The sequence below is a fragment of the Hibiscus syriacus genome, unplaced genomic scaffold, assembly GCF_006381635.1.
Source record: "Hibiscus syriacus cultivar Baekdansim isolate YM2019G1 unplaced genomic scaffold, ASM638163v2 tig00112131_pilon, whole genome shotgun sequence".
In the NCBI taxonomy this organism is placed as follows: domain Eukaryota; kingdom Viridiplantae; phylum Streptophyta; class Magnoliopsida; order Malvales; family Malvaceae; genus Hibiscus; species Hibiscus syriacus.
The window spans coordinates 644,752-669,589 of NW_024063261.1; the positions used below are offsets into that span (position 1 = coordinate 644,752).

General features: G+C 33.4%; 3 protein-coding genes across 3 annotated transcripts; 1 reads left to right on the plus strand and 2 right to left on the minus strand.

The window, feature by feature from the left end:
- The first annotated feature begins 3,881 nt into the window (after nucleotides 1-3,881).
- On the plus strand, nucleotides 3,882-6,960 carry LOC120174983 (putative pentatricopeptide repeat-containing protein At5g59900). Its single transcript, XM_039181700.1, is given in 2 exon segments — nucleotides 3,882-5,219; nucleotides 5,222-6,960. Coding segments are annotated over 2 exon segments (2,736 nt in total). The 5' UTR covers nucleotides 3,882-3,991; the 3' UTR covers nucleotides 6,730-6,960.
- Nucleotides 6,961-7,352: 392 nt separating this feature from the next.
- Nucleotides 7,353-9,283, minus strand: LOC120174965 (actin-depolymerizing factor 2-like). The gene is made up of 3 exons (XM_039181687.1): nucleotides 9,199-9,283; nucleotides 7,801-8,066; nucleotides 7,353-7,700 (listed from the first exon to the last, which is right to left on the minus strand). Exons 1-3 carry the CDS (start codon nucleotides 9,199-9,201, stop codon nucleotides 7,550-7,552), a joined length of 420 nt encoding a protein of 139 aa, XP_039037618.1. The 5' UTR covers nucleotides 9,202-9,283; the 3' UTR covers nucleotides 7,353-7,549.
- A 3,758-nt stretch (nucleotides 9,284-13,041) lies between these two features.
- LOC120174944 (osmotin-like protein) lies at nucleotides 13,042-13,899 on the minus strand. The gene has a single exon (XM_039181672.1). It carries the CDS (start codon nucleotides 13,895-13,897, stop codon nucleotides 13,145-13,147), a length of 753 nt encoding a protein of 250 aa, XP_039037603.1. The 5' UTR covers nucleotides 13,898-13,899; the 3' UTR covers nucleotides 13,042-13,144.
- Between the last annotated feature and the right edge of the window lie 10,939 nt (nucleotides 13,900-24,838).

Here is a 24,838-nt window from a genome sequence, read left to right on the forward strand (position 1 = left end):
TTACAAACGTTAACACTTTCTGTGATCGGGTCGTAACTGTCATTAGTTTTCTCCGTTAAATGACAAGTGTCACATTCTGGTAATTTAAATTAAAATATATTATATTTATAAAAGAAAACTCTAATTTCTCTTAAATTACGAAAAATTCTCAAATTCATAAAAATCATAATTCTAACCCGCCTCGTTGCCCTTTTCGGCCACGACTACCGATACCGACTTAGTCTCTGTCATCCTACTAGTCATACGCCCCCGTAGTTGTCGTCGATTGGTTGTCTGAATCGCGATTTTTATCATAGGGTTCGCGAGGTACAAAACGTCTATTGATCGTCGATCGGTCGCAATTTCATAGGGGTATTTATTGATGAGGATAGTGAGGTTGGGTGGAGCTTCGTCGATGGAAAAGGGCGACATCCGACATGTGTTTAAAGGTTGGAATGAAGGTTTTCAAAGTGTTGGGTTATTTCAAATTTTTGTGTGTTTTTAAAAATATATAATTTTAATTTTTTAATTCCAAATAAATTTTTTAAAAATACTCGAATGTGACACGTGTCACTTAACAGAGAAAATTAACAGCGATTACGGCTCGGGTACCTAAAGTTATAACGTTTGTAATGTTAAGCACTAAGATTATTCAAGAAAATACTATAGGTACCTATTCGTGAAAAACACTATAATTTAGACACTTATTTTATGATTAAGCCTTCGAAAAAAAAGGAAGCTAGAGATGAAAGCAGGAGAAGAAATCTTAGCAAAAGGTATGCTGATTTGAAACTTACATTTCACATTATTATATGGATATTCGTGTATTTAGGGGGAGTTTGGTTTAGGTAATCTTGGATTATCGGGGGAATGAATTGTCAATCCCCGTTTAGATTGTAAGCATTCCGAACTCCCGATAATAAGTTATTCTCAACCGTGATATTTTGGGGGCTTATTATCGGGAATGTGATTCCCCCTTCCCTTAGGTATTGTTACATTCCCGACGTTTTGGACTAAATTACCCTTAAATTTTTTTTCCCAAAAATATTCTTCTTATGTCGTTGAATAAATTTTTTTTACAAAGGTTAAATTACAAATTTATCCTTAAACTATTTTAGATTTACAAAAAAAGTCTATAATTAGAATTTTATATGAAGTTTAGGGGTTAAAATAAAATTTTACCCTTTCATTAAACCTATTTATCTTTTCAATTTTGTAAAAAAAATTATATAAATTTTATGAATTTAAATTTTTTTTATAGAAAATATATAAATTAATTATAGTAGAATTATAGTAGAATTCAACTTGTTAAAAAACAAATATAATAAGGACAATTTGGTAAAATATATTCCAATAATTTTTATTCTTTTAACCAAACACTGTAATCTTACATTTCTGCTAAACGAACCAAACACAACAATGCAACATTCACAGTAATGTGTTAGGTAATGTTACATTCCGGTAATCTTATTTTCGCCGGTAATCTTACATTCCGTGAACCAAATGCACCCTTAAGATAAAAATCATTTGTGAGGTGAAGCTTATTTCGAATTATGTAGGCAAATAAACATACAAGATAGAAGTATAGAAAACGAGAAGAAAATACGCAAAATATTAAAGAACTCAATATAATATGTGAAGAGGCTATAAATTATGAAGATTAAAATTAAAAGTTTATTGCCCATTTATCATTTTCTCTCCATACGTCTATAAAATAATTATTTTCCATATAATGTAATAATTTTATCCTTCATCAATAAAATATATGTTAACCCCTGTATTTTTCCCTATGGTCACTGAGATTAATTTGCTTAATCTTTCGATTGATGTTTTTTCTATAAAAAAACATTTTTTTCATAAAATACAGATTCAGTGGAAAATAAGTTTCATATATCTGATTCATTTATACCATACACTAGTACAACGATCCTCCATTAAATGTGAATGATATGACATATCTTTATTCTCCATAATATAAATGAGTGTCATTTTAATAATTAATTTTAAGGGTTAATTTAATAATATTTTTTTAAAATGATATATTTAGGTAAAAATGCTGAATTTTGTTTTTTAGAAATGAAATACTTTCATTCAATACCAATGGCATCAAATAATGCATCAGATTTAGTATTATTTAGATTCAGCAAGATAAAATCAATAAGATTTGGTTCTTGACAAAACCTAACGCGTCAACGAGTGAGTAGCTCTATTTGTCTCTCGGTTGACGTAGAATACCTTGACATTTGGGTGATATGTGAGTGTATTCTAAGCCTCGTAAATTTTTATAATTGTGGAGATAATATCTTGCATGGAGGTTAGCCAAGCGATTAACAACCGGAATTACATCTCTTTCGACGATGACTCTGTCCCAATTGTTTTCCGTGGCAAAACGAATCCCATAGGTGAAAGCCATTACCTCCGTAGACTTCGGATTTTGGGCAGGATCACGTTTTATTACCAATCCATCCAGCACCATTCCATGATGGTGGCAGGCCACAATCCCTATCGCTGCCTCCCCCGAATTAGCAATGAACGACCCGTCAACATTGATCTTAACATGCCACATCGGTGGTCTTTTCCATCTTCTTGCACCAGCCAAGGATTTTGGCTGCAACGAGGGACCCACTTTTAATGACAACCCATTGATTTCACCTACAAGGCTCCATGCGATCTGTTTGGAGTTCATTATCATGTAGCCATTTATTTCTCATGTTCCAAATGTTCCATATCAAAACAATCAACAGGAAAAAAATCATCACGCTTCAAAGCTGCTTCAGCCCGTTCGAGCCAAGTCTTACAAGAACATGCTTGATCTAATATGACTGAACTGCTCAAACCTGAGAGAGAGAGAGAATGGTTGGTGCATAAGAACATTCCTTGAGAGCATGCAGAACTGTTTCATTTTTTATTTTACACGAAGGACAAAGTTTGTTCCTTAGTCCATCTTCCACGAGTTTCCCTCGGTAGGAAGTGCATTGTGACAAATTCTTCACCCGAAAATATTTATTTTAGGGAGGGTTGACAGCTTCGTCAACGACTTCCAAATGATCGAGGGATCATTCTCCCTACCCACCTTTAATAGGAGTTAATTGTATCTGGACTTGGTCGAGTAATATCCCGTATTATGGTGCTCCCATATAAGAACATCTTCTCCAACAGGTGAAATGAGAATGTCCATGATGGTCACCTCGTCCTTTTCCATGAAAACTGCTTTAATTTTGGCGGAGTTCCAAATTGATCTTTCATGAATCGTGAAATCTTTGGAGATGAGAGACAAAACTGGGCAATCAACATAAGGAAAAGAAAATGTACGGTCTCCGTGAATACGAGTAGGGGCGGATGCACTATACTTACTAACGGTACAAGTGCATCCCATTATTTTAAAAAAATTATTAAATTAAATTTAATGTATTAAAGAAAAAAGAAAAAAATAAAAAAGAATTACATACCCTTTATTTTTAAAAAAATAAAATTTAAATTTTAGAACTTTATTCTTAAGTTTCTAGATTCGTCACTGTTTTCGAGTGAGGGCGGATGCACTAAGCCTCCTAGAGGCCAAGTGCATCTTATTATTTGGGGAAATTGTTAAATTTAGTTTAACATGTTAAGGGAAAAAATTTAAAAAAAAACCATTATTTAAAAAAAATATTAAAATTTTAAATTTTTATTTTTTAACTTTTAGATCCGCCAATAAATACGAGTTAACCCTCCAAATCCAATCCTCAAAAAAAATCCCTCTTTGAGTGCCTTTTCAGCCTTGTAGAGACCGGTCCAAGCAAAGGAGGCCTTATCTCCTAGATTAAGTGGGCTAGAGTGGTTCAATTTCAAAGTGGACTAAGTAACCTCTTTCTCAAGATCAAGATCCACATCTTTTGCTTCTCCGGCTGTCCCGTGACGTTCGCAAGCAAACTCCACCACTGAAAGCCGAATTCTCATAAAAGCTCCCCTCTCTGCAATCCCCCAAATCCATGGTTGAAACCCAAGAGAAAAACTCTCTTTTGAACCTTATGAAATGAATTTAAATCCCTCTTATCGACCTCTCAAAATCCGTAATTTGTTCTCAAAACGGAGATTTTGTTCTGCACTAAAAGTTCCCGTTCAAGATAATGATGAAAAAGCCAAAGACACCCAAATTATTTCCAATCTCAAACTCATTTTACGTGGAAGACAAAGCTGGAAGGTCGCATTAAACGACACCGATTTCCTGAAGACTCACCACGTCGAGGAAGTCTTGATCCAAACCTTGGACGACCCGAGGTTAGCTTTAAGGTTCTTTAACTTCCTGGGACTCCACAAAAACTTCCACCACTCACCCGAGTCGTTTTGCGTCTTGATTCACGCTTTACTTAACTTTAACCTCTTCTGGCCCGCGTCATCGCTTTTACAAACGCTTTTGCTTCGTGGGTTGAGTCCGAGTGAGGTTTTTGAGGCTCTTTCGAAGGCTCATGAGAAATGTAAGTTTCCTTCGAGTTTGGGTTTGGGTTTTGATTTGTTGATCCAAAATTATGTGCAGAATAAGAGAGCTCTTGATGCTTTAATGATATTTAGATTAACGAGGAAGTTTAATAGTTATTTGCTACCTCAAATTAGGACTCTAAGTGCTCTTTTGAACGACTTAGCAAAAATTAGGCAGTTCGGCATTATTTTGGAAGTGTTTGATGAGATTGTGAAAGCTGGTGTTAGGCCTGATATTTTCATAAACACAGTGGTGATTGGCAGTTTTTGCGAATTGAAGGATTTTGTTAGAGCTAAAGAAATGATTCATCTAATGGAGTCGAATGGTACCGAGTTGAATGTGGCGGTGTATAATGTGCTCATTCATGGGCTCTGTAAGAATCTTAGGGTGTGGGAGGCAGTTGAGATTAAGAATGGATTGGTTAAAAGGGGATTGAAAGCAGATGTTATCACGTATAATACATTAGTCCTTGGCTTATGCAGAGTGGATCACTTTGATGTTGCCGTAGAGTTGATGAACGAGATGCTAAAGTTTGGTTTTGTTCCAAGTGAAGCTGTGGTTACGAGTCTAGTTGACGGGTTGAGGAGAAAGGGGAAACTTGAGAATGCTCTTAGTTTGGTAAAAAAAGTAGGGGAAGTTGGATTAGCACCTAATTTGTTTGTTTACAATGCATTGATCAATTCATTGTGCAAAAAAGGGAAATTTAACGAAGCAAAGTTGCTTTTCAATGAAATGGGAAGAAGGGGCTTGCATCCAAATGATGTTACTTTTTCTATTTTGATTGATTCATTTGTAGAAGAGGTGAAATGGATGTTGCACTTAGCTTTCTTTGTAAAATGAGCGGGGCAGGAATAAAAGCAACAGTTTATCCCTACAATTCTTTGATCAGTGGGTACTGCAAGTTGGGATATTTGAATTTGGCAGAGTCTTTTCTCTATGAGATGATTAGCGAAGGATTGCAGCCAACTGTGATAACTTACACATCATTGGTAAGTGGATATTGCAATGAAGGAAAATTGTGTAAGGCGTTTAGGCTATACCATGAGATGACAGAGAAGGCAATTGCTCCAAACACGTATACATTTACTGCTCTTATATCTGGCCTTTGTCGGGCAAATATGATGGATGAGGCAATTAGATTGTTTGGTCAAATGGTAGAGAGAAACATTATGCCAAATGAGGTGACATACAATGTTTTGATCGAGGGATACTGCAGGGATGGTAACATGGTAAAAGCCTTTGAATTGTTCAGCGAAATGGTAGAAAAAGGTCTTGTGCCTGATACATATACTTATAGACCTTTAATAAGTGGTCTTTGTTCTGTTGGTAGAGTGTCCGAAGCCAAAGAGTTCATGGATGGTCTTCATAGAGATCAACGTAAGTTAAATGAGATGTGTTATAGTGCACTGCTACATGGTTATTGCAAGGAAGGGAAAATAGAGGATGCATTGAGTGCTTGTCGTGACATGGTTGAACGAGGCATTGATATGGATCTTGTATGCTACGGCATACTTATTGATGGAACTCTAAAACGGCACGACACAAGAAGGTTACTTGACCTTTTAAAGGAGATGAATGATCAAGGATTGAGCCCTGACAATGTGATATACACGAGCATGATTGATGCAAATGGGAAAACCGGAAATCTTAGGGAGGCTTTTGGGCTTTGGGATATTATGATTGGTGAAGGATGCATCCCTAATGTTGTGACATATACTGCTCTGATAAATGGCTTATGTAAGGCAGGTTTCATCGATAAAGCTGAGCTTCTTTGTAAAGAAATGCTGGTCAGTAATTTGCTTCCGAACCAGATAACATATGGATGTTTCATCGATCGTGTCACTAAGGAAGGGAATATGGAGAAAGCTGTAGATCTTCACAACGCAATTGTTACAGGGGTTTTAGCTAACACAGTCACTTACAACATACTTATCCGTGGCTTTTGCAAGTTAGGAAGACTTGAGGAGGCCATGGAGCTTTTAGATGGAATGGCTGACAACGGTATTTTCCCAGATTGTATTACTTATTCAACTATAATTTATGAGCACTCTAGAAGAGGTAGTTTACACGAAGCTATTCGGTTGTGGGACTCGATGCTAAATAAGGGTATAATGCCAGATACACTGGCATATAATTTTCTGATATATGGTTGTTGCGTTGCTGGAGAATTGAATAAGGCTTTTGAATTACGCGACGACATGTTTAGAAGAGGCGTTAAGCCAAACAAGGCTACGCATGATACTCTTGTTCGTGGAACTCGTTTGAAGTATTCATATTCGAACATTGACAAGTAGACTGCATGAAAAACATGTTCATTTTGAATGATACGCCATTTTACAGGATGAGAACCAAGTTAATTCTTTGCCGAGCAGAAGACGACTGCATGAAGTTTAGGCGAAGACTCGGTCTTATATAGCTCGAAAAGATAGTACACTAGATTTCTTTTTGTGTGGTGTACCTTGTGAACTGAGAAGATTGTGGGGCTTTGGGTGATGGATGGCAAAGGGTTCACCGGAAGCCTCACCATTCATTCAATGATAATGAAAACATTGCCATTCTTTAGATCATATTTTTCATATGTAAGAGTAGCAAACACGACAAAAAGAGCCTCATATACCTTCAATGAAAATGAATTGCCATAGAAAAAGATTATTGGCAATTGGTAATAAGCTTTCACCAAGGCAACGCGCTCTTGTTGAAAATTTAGGCCAATATTTTAACTGGAATAATTGTATAACTATTTGAATATATTTATAACATTATAAAAATAAAAGGATAAATCTATGTTAAATTAAATATAAAAATAAAATTCAAACATAAATATGGAGGGACCAAAATTGTAATTTGACCAAGATTTATATAAGTAACCAACATCCATTATGAATAGTTGCAATGAGGGAAAAACCCTAAAAAAAGAGTATTAGATACCCAACTGTAAGAAATTCCGTCAACCTCACGCATGCATAACAAAATCATAAGATTTAAATGGAAATCGCTAAAATTGTTCTAGACAGACTCGAAAGTAATATTTGAACAACAAACCAAAATCATACACCCCAACCACCACCTATTAACATTTCACTACCTCCATTATTCTTGCTTGGAGACTCCGATTTAATTGGAGCGGCTTCTAATAACATCGAGTCCCATCTCGGTCGGGTCAGTTGCCTGCAGCTCTGCTTGAATACCGTCCAACTCTCTCTTGAAATGGTCCTTCGAGCTTGCATAAATCATCTTACTTCTCACCCTTGATGAGTCTGGAGACCTTGAAATATACAACAAAAAACATAAACAGCAAAGATTAGAATGTATACAGCTTGAGAATAATAAAAAAGTACTAATAGTTTTAAGCATGTAATATATACCATGCAATGAAGAAAATCCTGCTTTTCTGGCAATTCTCAGCTGTCACAAAGTCGAAATCATATACAGCATATCGACATTCATCAGCAGGGAGGCTTGCAGTGAAATCTTCGTAGCTTTGAGTTGGCTCGCCAAGCTTTTCCACGACAACCTGCTTTTGTTTCTCCTCGATCTTGAATATTATGAAACGATAAGTTCTTTTAGCCTTCAACTCCAGAAATTTCAACTTGCAGTCATCATGGACAGCCATTCCAGAAGCTGCATTAGCCTGTAAAGGAATAGTTCATAGAATACATAAGCTTTCATACAACAATGACCCCTTCAAATTATATATGACCAATAATCCATCAGCTTCACTTTTTTTATTTAACCTTCTCTAACCATTCCTGAGAAATGAAATACTAAACAGGCTGATTAAAAACAACACACATTCTCAATCTCTCATTTAAAAAAGAACAAAAAGATAGGTCAATGACTCAAAACAACCAGGTCAACCCCATAGATCCAATCCCACATTTCCCCCCGGGTTTTGACTTTTGACAATGAACCATAAATTTGAAATTACACAAACTTCTTAAACATTTAACAGGTTTAAATGCAATATTCCAATCTTAAGAGTACTAATTAACTGGGACCAACCACTCAGAAAGATGAACCTAATTACTTCCTTTGTGATAAAGTTAAGCAGCAACAACAACGATAATAAAGGTAGTTGAGAAGGCATGTCATTGGTCAGAAACAGGAAATCGATTCAGCAGTGATGCACATACGTTTGTTGGGATAAAAAAATAATTAAACAATACAACGAAATTCAGAAAACACCATTTATAAACTACGGATACTAGAAAATTGATAAAAAAGAATCCCATTCTGAAACAAAAGCCAAAAAGTGTAACAGATTAATAAAATTACATTCAATACGATCTATAGTTAGTTAAACATTGTGATTCACAATGTTTATTAATATGTCAATCCAAAAACACGACTTTTCAGAGGAATCGAAATGACTGATCAGCGAAGATTAAGTTCAGCAATCTTTTTATCCATAATAAATTCTTCAAATTCCATTCAAAGTGTAACAATCCAAAACGCCAATACAGCATCAAGCGGGAGATCAAACAATAATCGAAGAATGAAATTACTTTCATAAAAATCATCCATTAGAGGAAAAAAAGTAAAACAAAATGCAAATCCAGCAATGAATTTTTTTTTCAAAGATTCAGACTACGTTGATCAGCCGAAACATGGAGCTCCATGTTCAACATACATGATAAATCAGATCTAAAGTAAATTAAATGCTCTAAGCAAGTCAAGGAATGATAGATCGAAACAAAGACTTTAAGTGAAAATGGAAAAGAAAATAACAGCCAAAAAATAAGAAGAAGAAAAAAAACACTCACCATGGCTTCTCTTGGTAGTTTAGGGAGAGAAAATATAGGGCAACAAAAGTACCCAAAAATGAAAATGGAAGAGGGAATTATTTGGCTCTCTCAATGAAACCTTGCGAGATAATAGTTTTCTTTTTAAAATAAATAAATAAAATTTCTCTTCCATTTTCTGTTCTGTTCTCGCTGAGTGAGATACTTTAGTGTTTCATTTTATTTATTTAAGTTTTAAGCTGTTCAAATTCCTTTAACTTCTAAACGCTATTAATTAATTATCTAGATATTTTTCATCAAAATTAAATTTTTATATTTTATTTATCGATAGTAATAATTATATAATAAAATTTTAGATTAATTGGCGGTACGTGTTATATTATGATATTTATGTAATATCTTAAAATTTTATTAATTTCTTAATAAATTTAAAATTTTAATATTTTTTCTTTTAAAATAACTACAAATGACACTGATAAAACTATAATATGTCATGTGATAATAATATTATAAAAAATAAAATTTAATAATTAATAAGATTTAATTCATTAAAAAAAAGCAAGCGGTTAAAAAATTCGAAGGCACCTTTTCGCGGTGCTAGACCACAAAAGACTTAATAGTCTGTCCAATGATACAAAGACACGTGATTTATAGGAATTGCCGATATGCTCCTAACGCAGGGTCATTTTCGCGGTCGGTCGCTCGGTTTTCCCCGACAGAGATGGATGTAATCCCCTGATATGAAAAACCGAGCCCAATACAAATATGATAACGAAACTTGGAAAGCAAGCCCAATATATACCCTTTAAAACATTGGCATACGGCATTGATCGAAACCGAAGTTTTTCCTTTTTTTCTTTAATTTTTCTTTGAAAAGTACCAGTAGGGTTCCTAAAATTCAGTTAAAAATCAAATTAATTGATTAAATCAATGTATTTTGAATGATTCAGTTTGATTAATTTGATAAAAAAACAAATTAATTAATAATAAAATTTATATCCATAATTGTATTAATCGAACTTTTATATATATATATATATATACATACATACATGCATGCATACATAACATGTTGATCAAACCCAAATAAACTTTTCTTATAGTGGCAGTCTGATTTAATCTAGGTCGTAAATGAATAAAGCGCTTGTGAATTGTTCGTGAACATTTCGTTTAATATTTGTTTATGTTCATTTTATTAACTTAAAATGAGTATGAACAAAAAATTTATATAAATAAACGAATGAACATGAATAGAGATGTGTTCGGTTAGTTTATGTTCACGAACAAGCTCATTTATTGACTCGTTTAATTTTTTTTTTACATTTTAAATATTAGTGAATATAGGGTGTAAATCGAACACCTGGTGAAATTTTGAGTTTAAACTATGAAATTTAAGGAGTTTAAGCACTAGTAGTGTAATTTTATCAATTTTAGCTTACAAATGAACATGTTTGTGAATATATAATCGAATACTAAACAAATATTAAACGAACATATTCGATAACGCTAAACAAAATGTTTGCGAATATATAAACGAACATGTTAACAAACATTAAACTAACATGTTCGCGAACACAAAACAAACGAACACAAACACCTTCAAAAATAAATAAACAAATACGAGCACAATATTATTCGTTTAAGCTCGATTAATTTACACCCCTAATTTAATCCAAGGTATAAATGAATGCACAGTAACTTTTTTTACTAGAAAAATACTTCTATTAAATCATCTTATGAGCCACAATAGTTGTTACATTAGAGGTACATCAAATAACTCTTCTCCTATGAGTTGTTTACAAGTTATTTTTTCCAATGCGTCTGTCACTTGATTTCGTTTACGTGAGATATGTTGAATTCGTATATTTCAAACATCATCAATAATTCTTTTAATCGTATCTAGGGCCAGTTCTAAGGGGAGCATCTTAAGTTACTGCTCATGCCCTCAATTTTTATATTTATAATTTGGGTCTTTTTTTTTAATTTCATAAAACTTTTAATTTTCGTTCATCTTCTTTCATCTCTTGTATTTGTTCATTTAATACCAAATTAAATTAAATTATATTTTTCTCTATTTTTCAAATCTCATTCTTCAATTTATCAAATATATATTTTTTAACTTTTAGCCTTCTCTAATCTCAATCTAACGATAAAATAATACATCATTCTTTCGGGAGGTAACATGACACGTTAGATAGAACTAACGGGAGATAAAGTTAGGGACCTTACTGAAAATGAACTAAAAGTTTAGTGATTGTATTGTATGTTTAAAAAGTTGAGGGACGAAAGTGCAAGCGTCTTAAAAGCTTGATAACCATTTATATAGTTTACCCTAATTTTATTAGACAAAGTTTGTTATAAAATAATATAATTCATATAGATTATTATATAAAAAAGAAAAATTATATAATTATTATTTCGTGGTAAAATACGTACAAAAATTTGAAGTTAATCTGATGTGTAAAAAATATAAATTCTTTTATATCATTTTATTTTTTATATTAATGAAATTATTTTTATGTGATTTTTTTCTATCAGTAAAAATTTAATTATTTTGTTTATACTACCATTATTTGTTGTCATCTTATAGCATAAATTTATTAATCTATAATTTAGTGACGTTCCCGTTAATTCAGATGTTGATTTCTACTTCATTCTCTTAGTTACTATGGACTATGGCACTTTCTCTGGCACCTACATTTTCCATACAAATTAAAATGAATTAGGTTAAAATATTAAATTGGGATTGATATTTTAGAGGTGATTTACATAGGGACTAGTGTTTTAAAAGGATAGCTTTTGAATTTTGGTTATTAAAATAACATTCAAGTTAGTTTTACTTTCTAATCTCTTACAATTAACAATTAAAGATCGATCGATAACGAAACGAATGAGAAACTCATTAAACAGTATCAATAATAAAAGATGTTGTTATCGGCTGCAATTCAAGAATGGATATCGACGAAAATTTCTAACTTTTCTTTATTGCCCAATGAGATCCTTTGGAAAATCGTTTTCGCTTCTCTTTCGTGACAAATTTGGAAGCTAAAAAATTTAAAAAAGAGGGTTGGTGATCACATTGATGTTGTCTTTCAAAGGATTCTTGCATGGAACAAGCACTACCTATACAACAAAGTTTGAAATGAAGGCAACTTGTAATCGAGCAATGGAAGGGGCCTGATGCTGGCTGGAATGTCTCAATATGGATGCATCGGTGTTTCAAAGCAATCTCGTCGACACTACTGGAAATACTGTAAATTCTAGCTCTATCAAACTTAAGTGAAACGCTTGTGCTTGGTGAAAAAACAATTTAATAGATCTATGGAAGGGGGATGCGTGTAGTTTATCATTTGTATTGTTCACTTATTTATTTGAGTTTAACTCCAAATGCGTAGATTGTTTTATTTCTCATTTTTATGGTGTATATTCAAGCTCATTTTTTAATGATTTTTTTCTCGTTTCTTTCTTTTTTGAAATTAGTTGTTGAGGGCATGTGATGTGAGTCGAAATTCATTCAGATTTAAGATTGTACTTATTTATTTCCCGCTTTGCGTTAATTTCATTAAAAATATTTGACAAAATTAAATGGATACAATTAAACAAAAGGTAAATCAAACATAAATGAGAAATAAATGAAAGTTTTGTAACACATTTATGAAAGATCGTATTAAAACAGCAAATAATAAAGAAAAGAGAGAATAAGGAGCCATTTTGCATTTTCAAAAAGTGATTCTCATCTTTACTTTTGAATGAAAATCAACCTTCTATAATCTTCTTTTTAATATCAATAAAGCTTAAGCACACATCTAAACAAAGAAACAAACAAGTATTTCATTTAAACTGAAGCATACCCTACCTATTACAGTTCAACACCATTGATTCTTCAATCCAACTTAAAAACAAACATAACACACACATATATGGGTCTAAAAGTTTTATTTCATCTTTGTGTTGCCTTGTAGCTAAGCTAGTGACAAAAGATAACCTTAAGTTCACGTGGGGAAGAACAGTCGTGCATGAGCGATGGGCTATCATGCGCATACGTAAACGTGGCGGGGCAAGCGTGCTTGAAAAATTCTGAATAACTCGAACCCTTACACGTCTCTGGACTATTGTAATGGTTCCTACAACAAAGCTCGTCCGTACCAAAGGCTCCGCACCCACTCTTGCAACCCACCACCGGGCCTTTACCCATCGGCCACCTGAATTGTAACTCGTTTGGACACGTGGCGAGCAGATTAGCCCTACACCCGACGACGGGGCAAACGCCTTTGCCTTCATGTGGGGTCACTGTCATAGGGAGGTTAAAACCGTCGACGAGGCTGACTTCGTAGGAAGAGAGGTCTTTTTCGCCTCCGTGGTGGAGGCTGAACTGCGCCAGCGTCACTGGGGTTGCGCCACCCAGGCCATTGCACTCTATGCGGTGGCCGCAATCTCCGGTGGCGCAATAGAATTGGCCGTTGGAGTTGGTGCAACCTGTTCGAGCCCAGATACGACCGGACCAGTGGGCTGTGGGTGCGGGGAAGGAACGGTGGGTCAAGGTTTGAAGGGAGAAACCGCCTTTTTCGAGGACAGGGTGACCGGCGTTGGGTTGGATAGCTGGGTAAATGGTGAAGGGACAGTTGTTGACAACTGTTAAAGTGAGACCAGGTGGCTGAGTAGCTTTAGCAAAGGTGCACAAAAGAAAAACAGTCGCACAAAAGAAAAAGGAAGAAGCCATCGTTTGAGTGCATCAAGAATAGGTCGAATTTAGGTAGCGGTTCTTATATATACAATTACAACAGTGAAAATACTGAAATACCCTTAGTTGGCAATTGAAAAAATTATATTCTTCAAAACATTTTCGACTTCAACAAAAAAATAAAAAAAATAATATTTTAAGTTACGCTTAACTAAAAATATTAATATTTTTTCTTTACATTTTTAGTTACCTCTTTACTGGTCTTAAATTAGGCTACCGATAAAATTAGTCCAACAGTCCCAATGTTGGTTCAAAAATTTTAAATTATATTTTTGCACCATATTTTACAAACCTAAGGATAAAGGTCAGGCATCAATACGACTGCTTAAGGGATAAGCTAAACCTAGCTTTTTTTTAGTTTTTTAATCTTTTTATTTAAATAATCATTTGGTTTAATAGTAAGATATTTTATATTTTTAATAAAAAGTATATTTGAATCTCAAAAAAAGATATTTTGGAAAAAAGAAAACAGCACATATCTCTAACATAAACTATAATTCATACGTAAATTATATAAAAATAAAAATGTATTCAGATGTGATTAGGAGGATTTTGACCTCGGTTTTACTATGCTTGTTCTAGGTGATAGTATTAATTATTTTCGGTATATATATTTTTTAGAATCAAGCAATAAATTCTTCGAATTCTAAGGACCATGGTATTCCAGTTTGCTGAAAACGAAATGATTTTAGTAGATATTATCAAATGTAAATATATATTTATATTATTAAATAGAATTTTAAATTTAAGATCATGAATTGATCAGATATTAATTTAATTAAAAAATATAAATATTTTTATTTTAAGATATAAGTAATATTAATATCAATATTTTATTTTTTATATTTTTATTTTTAAAATATCTTACATTTCTAAATATCTTACATTATACATAGTTTTTATCATTCTATCCATAATTATTATCAATAAAATTTTATAAAATATAATTTTACACATTTTTTTGAGACAAAATAATCATCATTATCGGATCACTTAACTTTCATGAATAGGACCACTTTAAAAAATATTTTGGACATTCAAAGGTTGCTTTACACATCATCACTTTTTACCTTCATCGTCCATGTTTTGAGATAACCTTATGTTTGCTTTCTTAATAACAAAGATATCTCTCTTTAATTTAAGTTGGCCTCCTAAAATTGAACTCCAACAGCTTTTTTTTTTTTTTTTTTGAAAATAAACTGCAACAGCTTTAAAAAGAATAAAAGAACACTTTATCTAATTATATAAATTAATTTTAATTCTAAAATATTTTAATTCAATCCTTAAAATATCAAAAGAGTTTTCTATTAGTCAATTTAGACTTTAAATATTAATACAAATATAAAATTGATCATATTTTGGTATAGCCACCAATATTCGATCTGTTAATTAACTAATCCGGATCTATATTGCAGAGGCGAAGATGACCCTATCAATTCAGTTTACTTAATTCGCAAATTATGTATTATTTACGACGTTGATAATTAATTTAATTACTATATTTAAAAATAAAATTATTAAATTTTAATGGCATTGTTATTTAACGCGTTAGATTTATTTTATCCTTGTAATGGATTTAAAATTATATACTAATATACATGTACTATAAATACGTTTTACATCAAATTAAAATTAAAATTTAGTAATAAACACTAAAACACATTTTAATAAAAAAATGTAACTAATACAATACTAATGATTTAAAATTTTAAATTTTTTGACTTATTTAAAACTTGGATCTCGGAATGTATGAGGTAATTAACTTCAAAATTCAGTAAAAGTATTATGTTAATTATGCATAAATATTTGTTAATAAACAAAAAAGGAGAAGCTTGTGGGAAAAAGATAAAGTCACGCAATTAACTCCGTGCATGAGATCATTGTGGGTTTATTTGCAAAAAGAAAAGTTAAAGATAATTCATTTCTCCTGTTTGATGGTCACGCTTTTCTGTGCAAAGTCTATTTCACGATGGAAACAGATGTCAAAAGACAGTCACTCCGGAGGAGAAGAAAGAGACGAGGCTAACCGCTAACTCTCCAGCGAAACCCAAAATTCCAAAACTATTATGATACGATAGCTTCTTTCAACATTTTAAGTAGGTATCGCAACAGGTCGAGTTTATTTTTTATCAATTCGATGTGTCTCAAAAATATATATATTTCATTTGAATCTAATTTGATTTAAAAAATATTTATATTTTACTTGACCTGATTTAAATTTTTAAATTATAATCTAACTCAATATGACCTAATAAAAAAAGATTTAAATAAAAAATAATAGAGAGGCGCCATTATAACAGTTACCTATAAATTTATTTAAAAAAATTACTTTATTACCTTCAGGTCAGGTCGATTCGGAGTTTTTTCACCCTTCACCTGAACTCAACCTTATTCCTTTATAAAATCCGACTCGATCTGAACTCAATTTTTTAAAACTAAAATATGACCTATTAAATTAAATCGGATCATAACCCATCTATTTTAAATTAAATTGTCATCCATAATTTTGAGGCATCTTTAGACCTAATAAAATTAGTGAAAAAATCATTATGGTTTAATATAATATATTATAAAAAAATTCTGGTTTGTAGTTGTATTAATAATAAATTGTGAGTTAGTTATGTATATATGTAATTTTATATTAGCGGTGAATTTTTAAAATATTTAGGAGGGATGAATTTATAAAATTTTAAGGAGCTTAAATATATTATAAATAAAAAAATATATCTAAAATATATGCGAATTTAAAATTTGTAGGAGGATAATTGTTATCTCTATCTTCTTTCAATCCATCATTGTATGCACCGTAAAAATATTATTATTTGTTATACGATCCTGGTAATAGTAATAATAATAACACAATAATATAACGTCTATAAAAAATAAAGATTATAATCACACATAATTATATTAATTCTTATCTCTTCCTAAAAGTTGTAGAGAATAATTGGAATGTCTAATTATATTTAATTTAATATCCATAAATTATAATAATTTTTCAAACAATTCTATAATTACATCCAATTAGATGTGGATATACAAATACGACGACTAAGATAGTCTCTACTTTTTTCTATTCTATTTAATAAGTCTTGCTTTCTGTATACTTAAATAAACTCTTAGCATATTAACTTGTAATCTAATAACCCCTTACATTTAGCTTCCACCCAAAGAAGTTTGTAACCTTTTTTATTATACTCAAATAATCACTTGATATAAACCAACCTTAATCCTGAAATAAGGGCTTACTAAGGTAAAACGCAGAGGTTAAATTTTTCTTTAAGCATAAAAGAAATATTGGGGTTGTTATTTAAATAATATGGTGAAATTAAGGACTTCTTTTGGTATTTGAATATCTAGTCACGAATTCCTTGAGGCCAAAGGTCCAAACCCTGCACATTAAATTTAATTGTTATTAATAAAAAAAGTTAAATTTAATTGTTAAAATGAGAGGGTAGAAAAAAGAATTTGCATTAAAGCGTCGAGTGTTTTCTATTTTGTAGAATAATCTTTATAAGTTACAGTGATTGGAAATCTCTTTATAAGTTATCAGTTTCATTATTTTAATTTCTTATTAAAATAAGGAAAAATGGTTTTGGATATAAACTCGGAACTCAATCTTGTTAGATGTCAATTAAGAAAACTGAATAAATTGATTAATTTAGACTCCAAGAAGCACATCTCAACCTTTTCATTTCTTGTTATAAAACAAGATACCATTTTGCAAATAATGAAAGAGGCTTTGGATATATTGTTCTGAACTCCATCTTGTTAGATGTCAATTAAGAAAAAATTAAATCTTCATATAGTTTAACTTTATATTTTATTAACAATATAATTTTATCTTCTAAACATTTATAAAATTGCATCATAACATTAAATTTTGTATTCATCTCTGATTATGTTGGTATTAACCTTGTGTGCTCAAAATGGAATCATGATGACGCTTCATGATAGGATGCATGCGTCGGTAAACGCGCCTTCTTTAATGCCAAACTGATGGCATTTAGTAGATACTTCGGTTGTCGGTACGTACCATTTCATTCCTAAACTAGTGTCCATGAAATTCAATCAAAATTTTACTTGTTAAAACGTTAATCCACGGACATTTGTAATTTATAAAATAGAGAAATTTGAAGACTGACTTACTAAACTACTGACATGAACCAATTAACAAAAGTATGCTTAGCTTACCTACTAAACTAAGTCTTCAAAAAATTTCAGAGCACAATAGGAGTAAATTTGCAAAGTAACAACATACATTAATTTGGTTCTAAAACAACAACAACAAAAAAAACTCAGCAATTCAGGAGCTAAATATTCGGATCGGCCGCAACAGCAGCGTCGGCGAGAGTGTATAGGAAGCTCTCTGTTTTGGTAAAAAGTGCATGGAAATCGACGGAAGAGTTCAGTGAAGTAATAGGAGGGATTTCGCTGAAGCTTAGTCGGACTCTGGTGGAGGCAAGTCTACGTATAGGGAGCATATAGAGATCACCATGGCGAAATATTTCTGATGATGGAAATGGTGAGCCGATGAACGGCTGTGATGGAATTAGAGTTCTCGCCATGGATTTTGCTTGATGAAAGATTTTTTGACGGGTGGGGTGTTTTTCAGTGAGTCATGAGTGCGGGAGATATAGAGATGAGGTTATGGATTGGCAGAGACTGTACTTTTTTGTTCTTTGAATTATCCTTCACTTTATGGCCACCAAGGGAACCTGGGCGCGCATTTCTTACGGTGGATTATACAGCCAATAAATTTATTCCACGTCATGATGATTGATGCCCATTAAATATCTCTATTGGGTTTGAACTTGATTTGCTTCTAATTGGACTGCTTTTGAGTTTTGACGTTTTTCTGAACTCTGGTCATATAAAGTCAGACCCCATTACCTCCACTTACTCAAATTGGATTCTAGATTTTTTTTCCAAATTAAAATATTTTCTAATTAGAATTCATCACACAGGTGGAAACAAAGATTAAGATAGGAAATTTAGTGTAGTTTTTAAATATAAAAAAGTAAAGTTATAAAATTTAACCATAAAACATGTCACATATAAAAATTAATTCACAAAATATATAAACAAGATAGATGCAGGCATATATTAGTAAGTCACTATCTATACATATATTCATTAATTCACCGTAGATATAGTTATAGTTCTCCGAACTCAATATCATATTATTTCTCTAACAGACAATAATTCATAATAATAATATTATAGAAATAGACGTAATTGCATTACAAAAACATTCAATAGTATGATGCGTACTACATAATTAATAACTTCCTCCTTACATACAAATCTCATGTAGAATGCAATATGACATACAATTATGTTTAGATTTATCAGGTTCTCCATATGACAAATACAAGAATATACACACATACATATTAAATATATATTCTTATTAGTCAAACATATTGAACAATTATATTAGTCAGACTTACATGTTAAACAGACATATTTACTAGACGTACGAGTTAAGTAAATGTGCTTATCGATCATACATATAAAGTGATGCTATCAATACAAGTTATGCTATCAAAGAATAACATGAACATCATGTCATGTTATCACAAAATAAATCATACATACAGATTAATATAACATGCAACAAAATGCATAAAATTCATATAAAGTGAGAAAAATGATTTAACACGAGTATAATACACATATTTAAATGTTTATGGATTTTTGAAATGTGAAACGGGGGTTCTCTCTCTATCGTCAATGATACTATATTCAACATAGCCAGAACCTACACACACACAAAATACTAACTTTACTTAAGATTAAGTCTGACTATAATGAAAAAATTTCTATCATTAACTCTCCTTTTTCAATATATGAAATCTATTGAATCATTACACTTATTTATTGTTTGATATTAGGAGTTTAATCCTTTCTTACGGTTCATCGATTTCCTAACTTTTATTTAATTATCGGAACAGTCGATAGGCCAAATTAAGTCGCATAGACACTATAATGTCAAATTATACTTTTAGAAAGACCAAAAACAATTGAATCGGTTAAAATATGAGACATTTGAGTCAAAATCGAATAAAATAATATTGAAATTTGAAGTCAATAAGTTAAAGTCAAAATCAATGATTAGAGTCAACAACCACGATCAATGGTGAACGATTAACGACCAACGAGTTAGGCCAATAGGTCGGATAGGGTAATGAGTAAACGCGTTAGATTGATCAAATGGGTCAGTGAAACGAGTCAATCGAATGGTGTTGGATCAGAACTGGATCAGATCATGGATCAAATTTTGATCAGTTAAATGGGTCCAAGACATCTAGTCAGGTGGGTCAACTCCATAGAGCTAAGGCCATCTGGGCTATAGCTCTGGTCTCGAGTATGGGCATGTAAGAATCCAATATGTCGGATGTAGATTTTGGGCCAAGGCTGATCAAACTTGTTGGACTACTCTAGAACGGGCTGATTGAAAGCACTAAGGTAGCATGCAAGCTTATTATACAGCTTGTTGGATGGGGCTTAACCAAAATGAATATTCAGTCTTAGCTATAGTGGGGTTGGTTTTGGGCTCATATCTTTAGGCCAATTTTTGGGTCTCACTAGTGGTTGGCACTAGGCCTGTACAGATTATAATCGAAAAATGCAATTAAAACACATTATAATCGGATATTATAAGCGAATACCAACCTAACTGTGTCAGACAAGTATATAGATTTAGTCGTAAATTACAAATTCAGAATCGTCAATGGCTTTTGCTAAGGTAGTTCCAAAAATGGACACCAAAGACCAAACAATTATGTAGGATTAGCGAAACCCGACCTTGAATAACAAAACACAATTTAAGCCTATCAAATCAGAAAAATCCTACGAGCCAATAGCACCCTAAAGCTTAATTTTTGTTTCTATACCCAATCAGTAACAATTTTAAATGAGAAAATAACCTCAGTGACCAAAAATCCCATATAATATACGATTTTAACCAACTTTTTCCGGATTTGCCAAAATGACCAACAAAATCACAATGCGATCGCTAATTCGCAACGCGATCTCCATTATCGCAATCACGCGTTGCATTTTCGCAATGCGATAGTTGAAAATCGCGTTGCGATGGTCTACAGTATCGTTGCGATTTTCCCAATTCGCAATGCGAATAAGTAAATCGCAACGCGAATTGGGAAATTCGCAATGCGAATAAGTAAATCGCAACGCGAATTGGGAAAATCGCAATGCGATACTGACTATCGCAATGCGATAATAAAAAATCGCAACGAGATACTTACTTTCGCAACGCGATACTGACTTTCGCAACGCGATTTACTTAGCGCCATTCGTATTAACGCGTATTTTTTTTTCAAATTCCAAACACATATTTTTTCTTAATAAATCGGAAAATGAACCGTCCACAGTAATCGCACGCAACTAATAACCTCAAACCCAAACACACAACACTCAGTCCCATCTCCATCTTTCACTCTCTACGGCGAAATCCGTCCCCATCTCCGAAGATTTCCGTCCCCATCGCCGGCGAAATCCCTCACAACCATTCACAGTCAAAAATCCCTCACAATCATTCAGAAAGGAAAATCAACCTCCGAGGGTTAGTTTTTTTATTTTTATTTTGAAATTTTTGCATTATTTTAGGTTTTTCATATTGAGATTGATGATAAGTTTACTGTAATTTCAATAATAGATTAACCATTTCACTTAGATTTCTTATTAAATTCATTCGATTGCTGCCAATACTGCTAAACTGTTTAGCCTGTGAAGTTAGTATTTGTCTTTGTTTTGTCTTTTGGTTGAAGTAATGCAGAAGAAGAATAGTTTCGAGAATGAAATCGCAAAGCGGAAATAACTATCGCAACGCGAAATAAAATCGCAACGCGAAACCAAAATCGCATTGCGATTTTCATTTCGCGTTGCGATTTTCATTTCGCGTTGCGATTTTCATTTCGCGTTGCGATTCTCTCGTCGCGATAGTCATTTCGCGTTGTGATTCTCTCATTGCGATAGTCATTTCCGCGTTGCAATTCTCATTATCTCGTTGCGATTTCATTTCAACCAAAAGACAAAACAATGTTGCAATTTTAGTTTCAAGAATAAACTACTATTTATGTTTATTGTTTGTTTTTGGTATATCTTGACAGTGTAATTTTTGGTATATCTAACTTGGTATGTTTATTGTTTTTTTGTAGAAATTTTTTTCGGCTTCATTGACATTAAGGAATAAAGTTAGCCTAGCCACTACAATTGCTTCGAAGCTTTCACCTGCACAAAGAAAATTGTTTGAAGAAAACCTGCTTCGGGCCATGGCTGAGAGTACAGCATCCGGGGAGATGCTAGTTTGACCATTTGTGGCTTCAGACCATGACTAGCGATCTACCTGACAGTATACAACGTGGTGAGGAAGAGATATGGTTTCATTTCCACCGGTGTATACTTGTTTTGGGCGGAAGGAGTTCTGCTTAATCACTGGTCTACGATTCGGACACGATGATGTAGGCCGGTACACTCGTCATATCACCCGCCCATCATGGTTATCCAGGGTTTTTCCTGATGAGTCAATAGAGAAGCCGAACTTACACGTCGACGACATGAAGAAATTGTTTAATAAGAAAGATGGTTTTACTCGGATGAATGACGTCGATGTTGTCCGAGTATGCCTTCTACTACTTTTGTATGCCGACTTTCTAGGCAGAGAGGCCAGACAACCTATTCCTCAGGAGCTAATATTATTGGTAGAGGACCTAAATGCATGGAATCTGTTTCCGTGGGGTTCGTATATATGGAAAACTACCTGGACTAAGTTGTCGTCTGCCTTTGATGACCGCAAAAGTTTGCGGGGCGATGGTCGAAATACACTTTGTCAGGCTTGTTTGGGCCTTTAAGGTAAGAATTTCTATATAATGTTTTCAAAATTATAATTAATTATTTAACAATTACTATGTTTGTTATTATATTGTTTGTAGATTTGGATATTCGAGGCTTTCCCCAGCATGCGGACATATGCATTAAAATCCTCAGATGATATTCCTAGGGCTATTTCCTGGAAGAGGAAACGTATGTTGGATTGGGAAGACTTAATACCATATGCGACAATAAATAATGTAAGTTAACACAAATACTATCATATATAAACAAGTTATTAATAGTAGACGTTTAACTTTGTTTTAGTTTTTATATTATTAGGAGGCCAACACTCCATTAATGAGACTGACACCCACGAGGCTGAGCTTGCCACTGATTGGTGGCAAGCTAGTCAGCGTTTTTTTGATGGCACGAATGATGAGCAGCCTCCACTTCCTCCACTTCGAGAGCCATCACCTCACCCAGAGCCATCACCTGATCGACCCGACTATACACCTCTACAACGAGAGCCATCACCTATCCCGTCACATCATCGAGTCTCTTCTCCACCATCACCTCATGATAGGCGACCGACAAAGATGCCACGACTTCTATCTCCCTGTTCTCCACCTCCACGGGATGAGTCAAGGGAGTTACGTGATGAGGTCAATGCCTTGCGTGAGGAGATCGGTACTCTACGCGATAACGATGGTGCATGGCGTGTGGAGGTGTCTACTTTACGTGGTGAGGTTGCCGCTCTACGTGAGATGGTAGTATCGTTGCAGAATGAGGTTCATACTCTACGCAACGAGGTAAGTTTAAGATTTTCCATATTTAACTTGATGATAAATTTACTCGTAATTTCACTTAAATTAACCATTTCATTAGATTGCTTGGTAAATTTATTCGGTTGCTGCCAAAACTGCTAAACTTTTTACTTTAACACTGTGAAGTTAGTATTTGTCTTTGTTTTGTCTTGTTTGAAAGTTTGAAATATATTTATCTTTGTTTTCACTGTTTAAATATCATGTCTGTTTTTTACTGATATTTGTATTTTTATTTAGCGGACCGATAAGGTGGATGCTTACGTCGGGTTTTTCTTGCACGACAGAGTTCACGCATCAGACGGCGTGCACGTGCTATTAAGTCTCCGTATCCCCAATAGTGCGAAGACACCGCAAGAAGAAGCCCGACTCGCCTATCATCCATCAAGAGTCCACTCCTATCGTTGAAGAGGCCCCTATCATTCCTCGAGAGTCCCCTCCCACCGTTCAAGAGGCCACTGTCATCGTTGAAGATGTCCCTCCCACCATTCAAGAGCCCGATTCACATGGCGTCATATGTAGGATTCTTGAGAAACCCTCTGACGTGCCGGACATGATGGATTCAAGTTGGCTCTCGTATGAGTTACCGGCCAGTACCATACCGTATCTGAAGAGGAGGAAACAACTACCGGACACAATTCTGGATACCCCTTTGGGCTAAGACCGCAGTTGATTTTTATCTACACGAGCGAAGCCAGGGGTGTTTCACTGACATATGCAAGCTCAATGATGATCTATTTGTTGCTTGATCGTCTTGGTAGGCGTATTATTAGGGGTCGAAGACAATGGCTATTTCGATGGAGGGGTAAGTCTTATTTTTTCTTATATTTTCATTTGATTAATTTGTTTAAAAATTAATGTAATTCACTAATATATGTATTTTTTTGTAAAACAGCATATCGATGCGTGGGTGTCACGTCTACTAATAATTAGGAAACTTAAGGAAAATAAAAGAATACACGGTATACAATAATGCCGACGGCTTTTAACGCAGTTCACTTGAAGAATCAACGAGATGAATCATTTGCGTTGGGCATGGACAAGCTAAACTTTATCCTGCATGGTGGGAGGTCGATAAGGTTAGTGTTTATTTTAGATTGAGTTTAAGGTATTCATAAATAAGTGCGCAAATGAATGAATTATTACTTATGATTGCAGGTGTTTATCCCTGTTTTGGAACGTAACCATTGGCTTCTCGTCGAGCTTCAGATCCCATCCCTTAAGGCAATAGTATATGATAGCATGATAAATTACATATCAT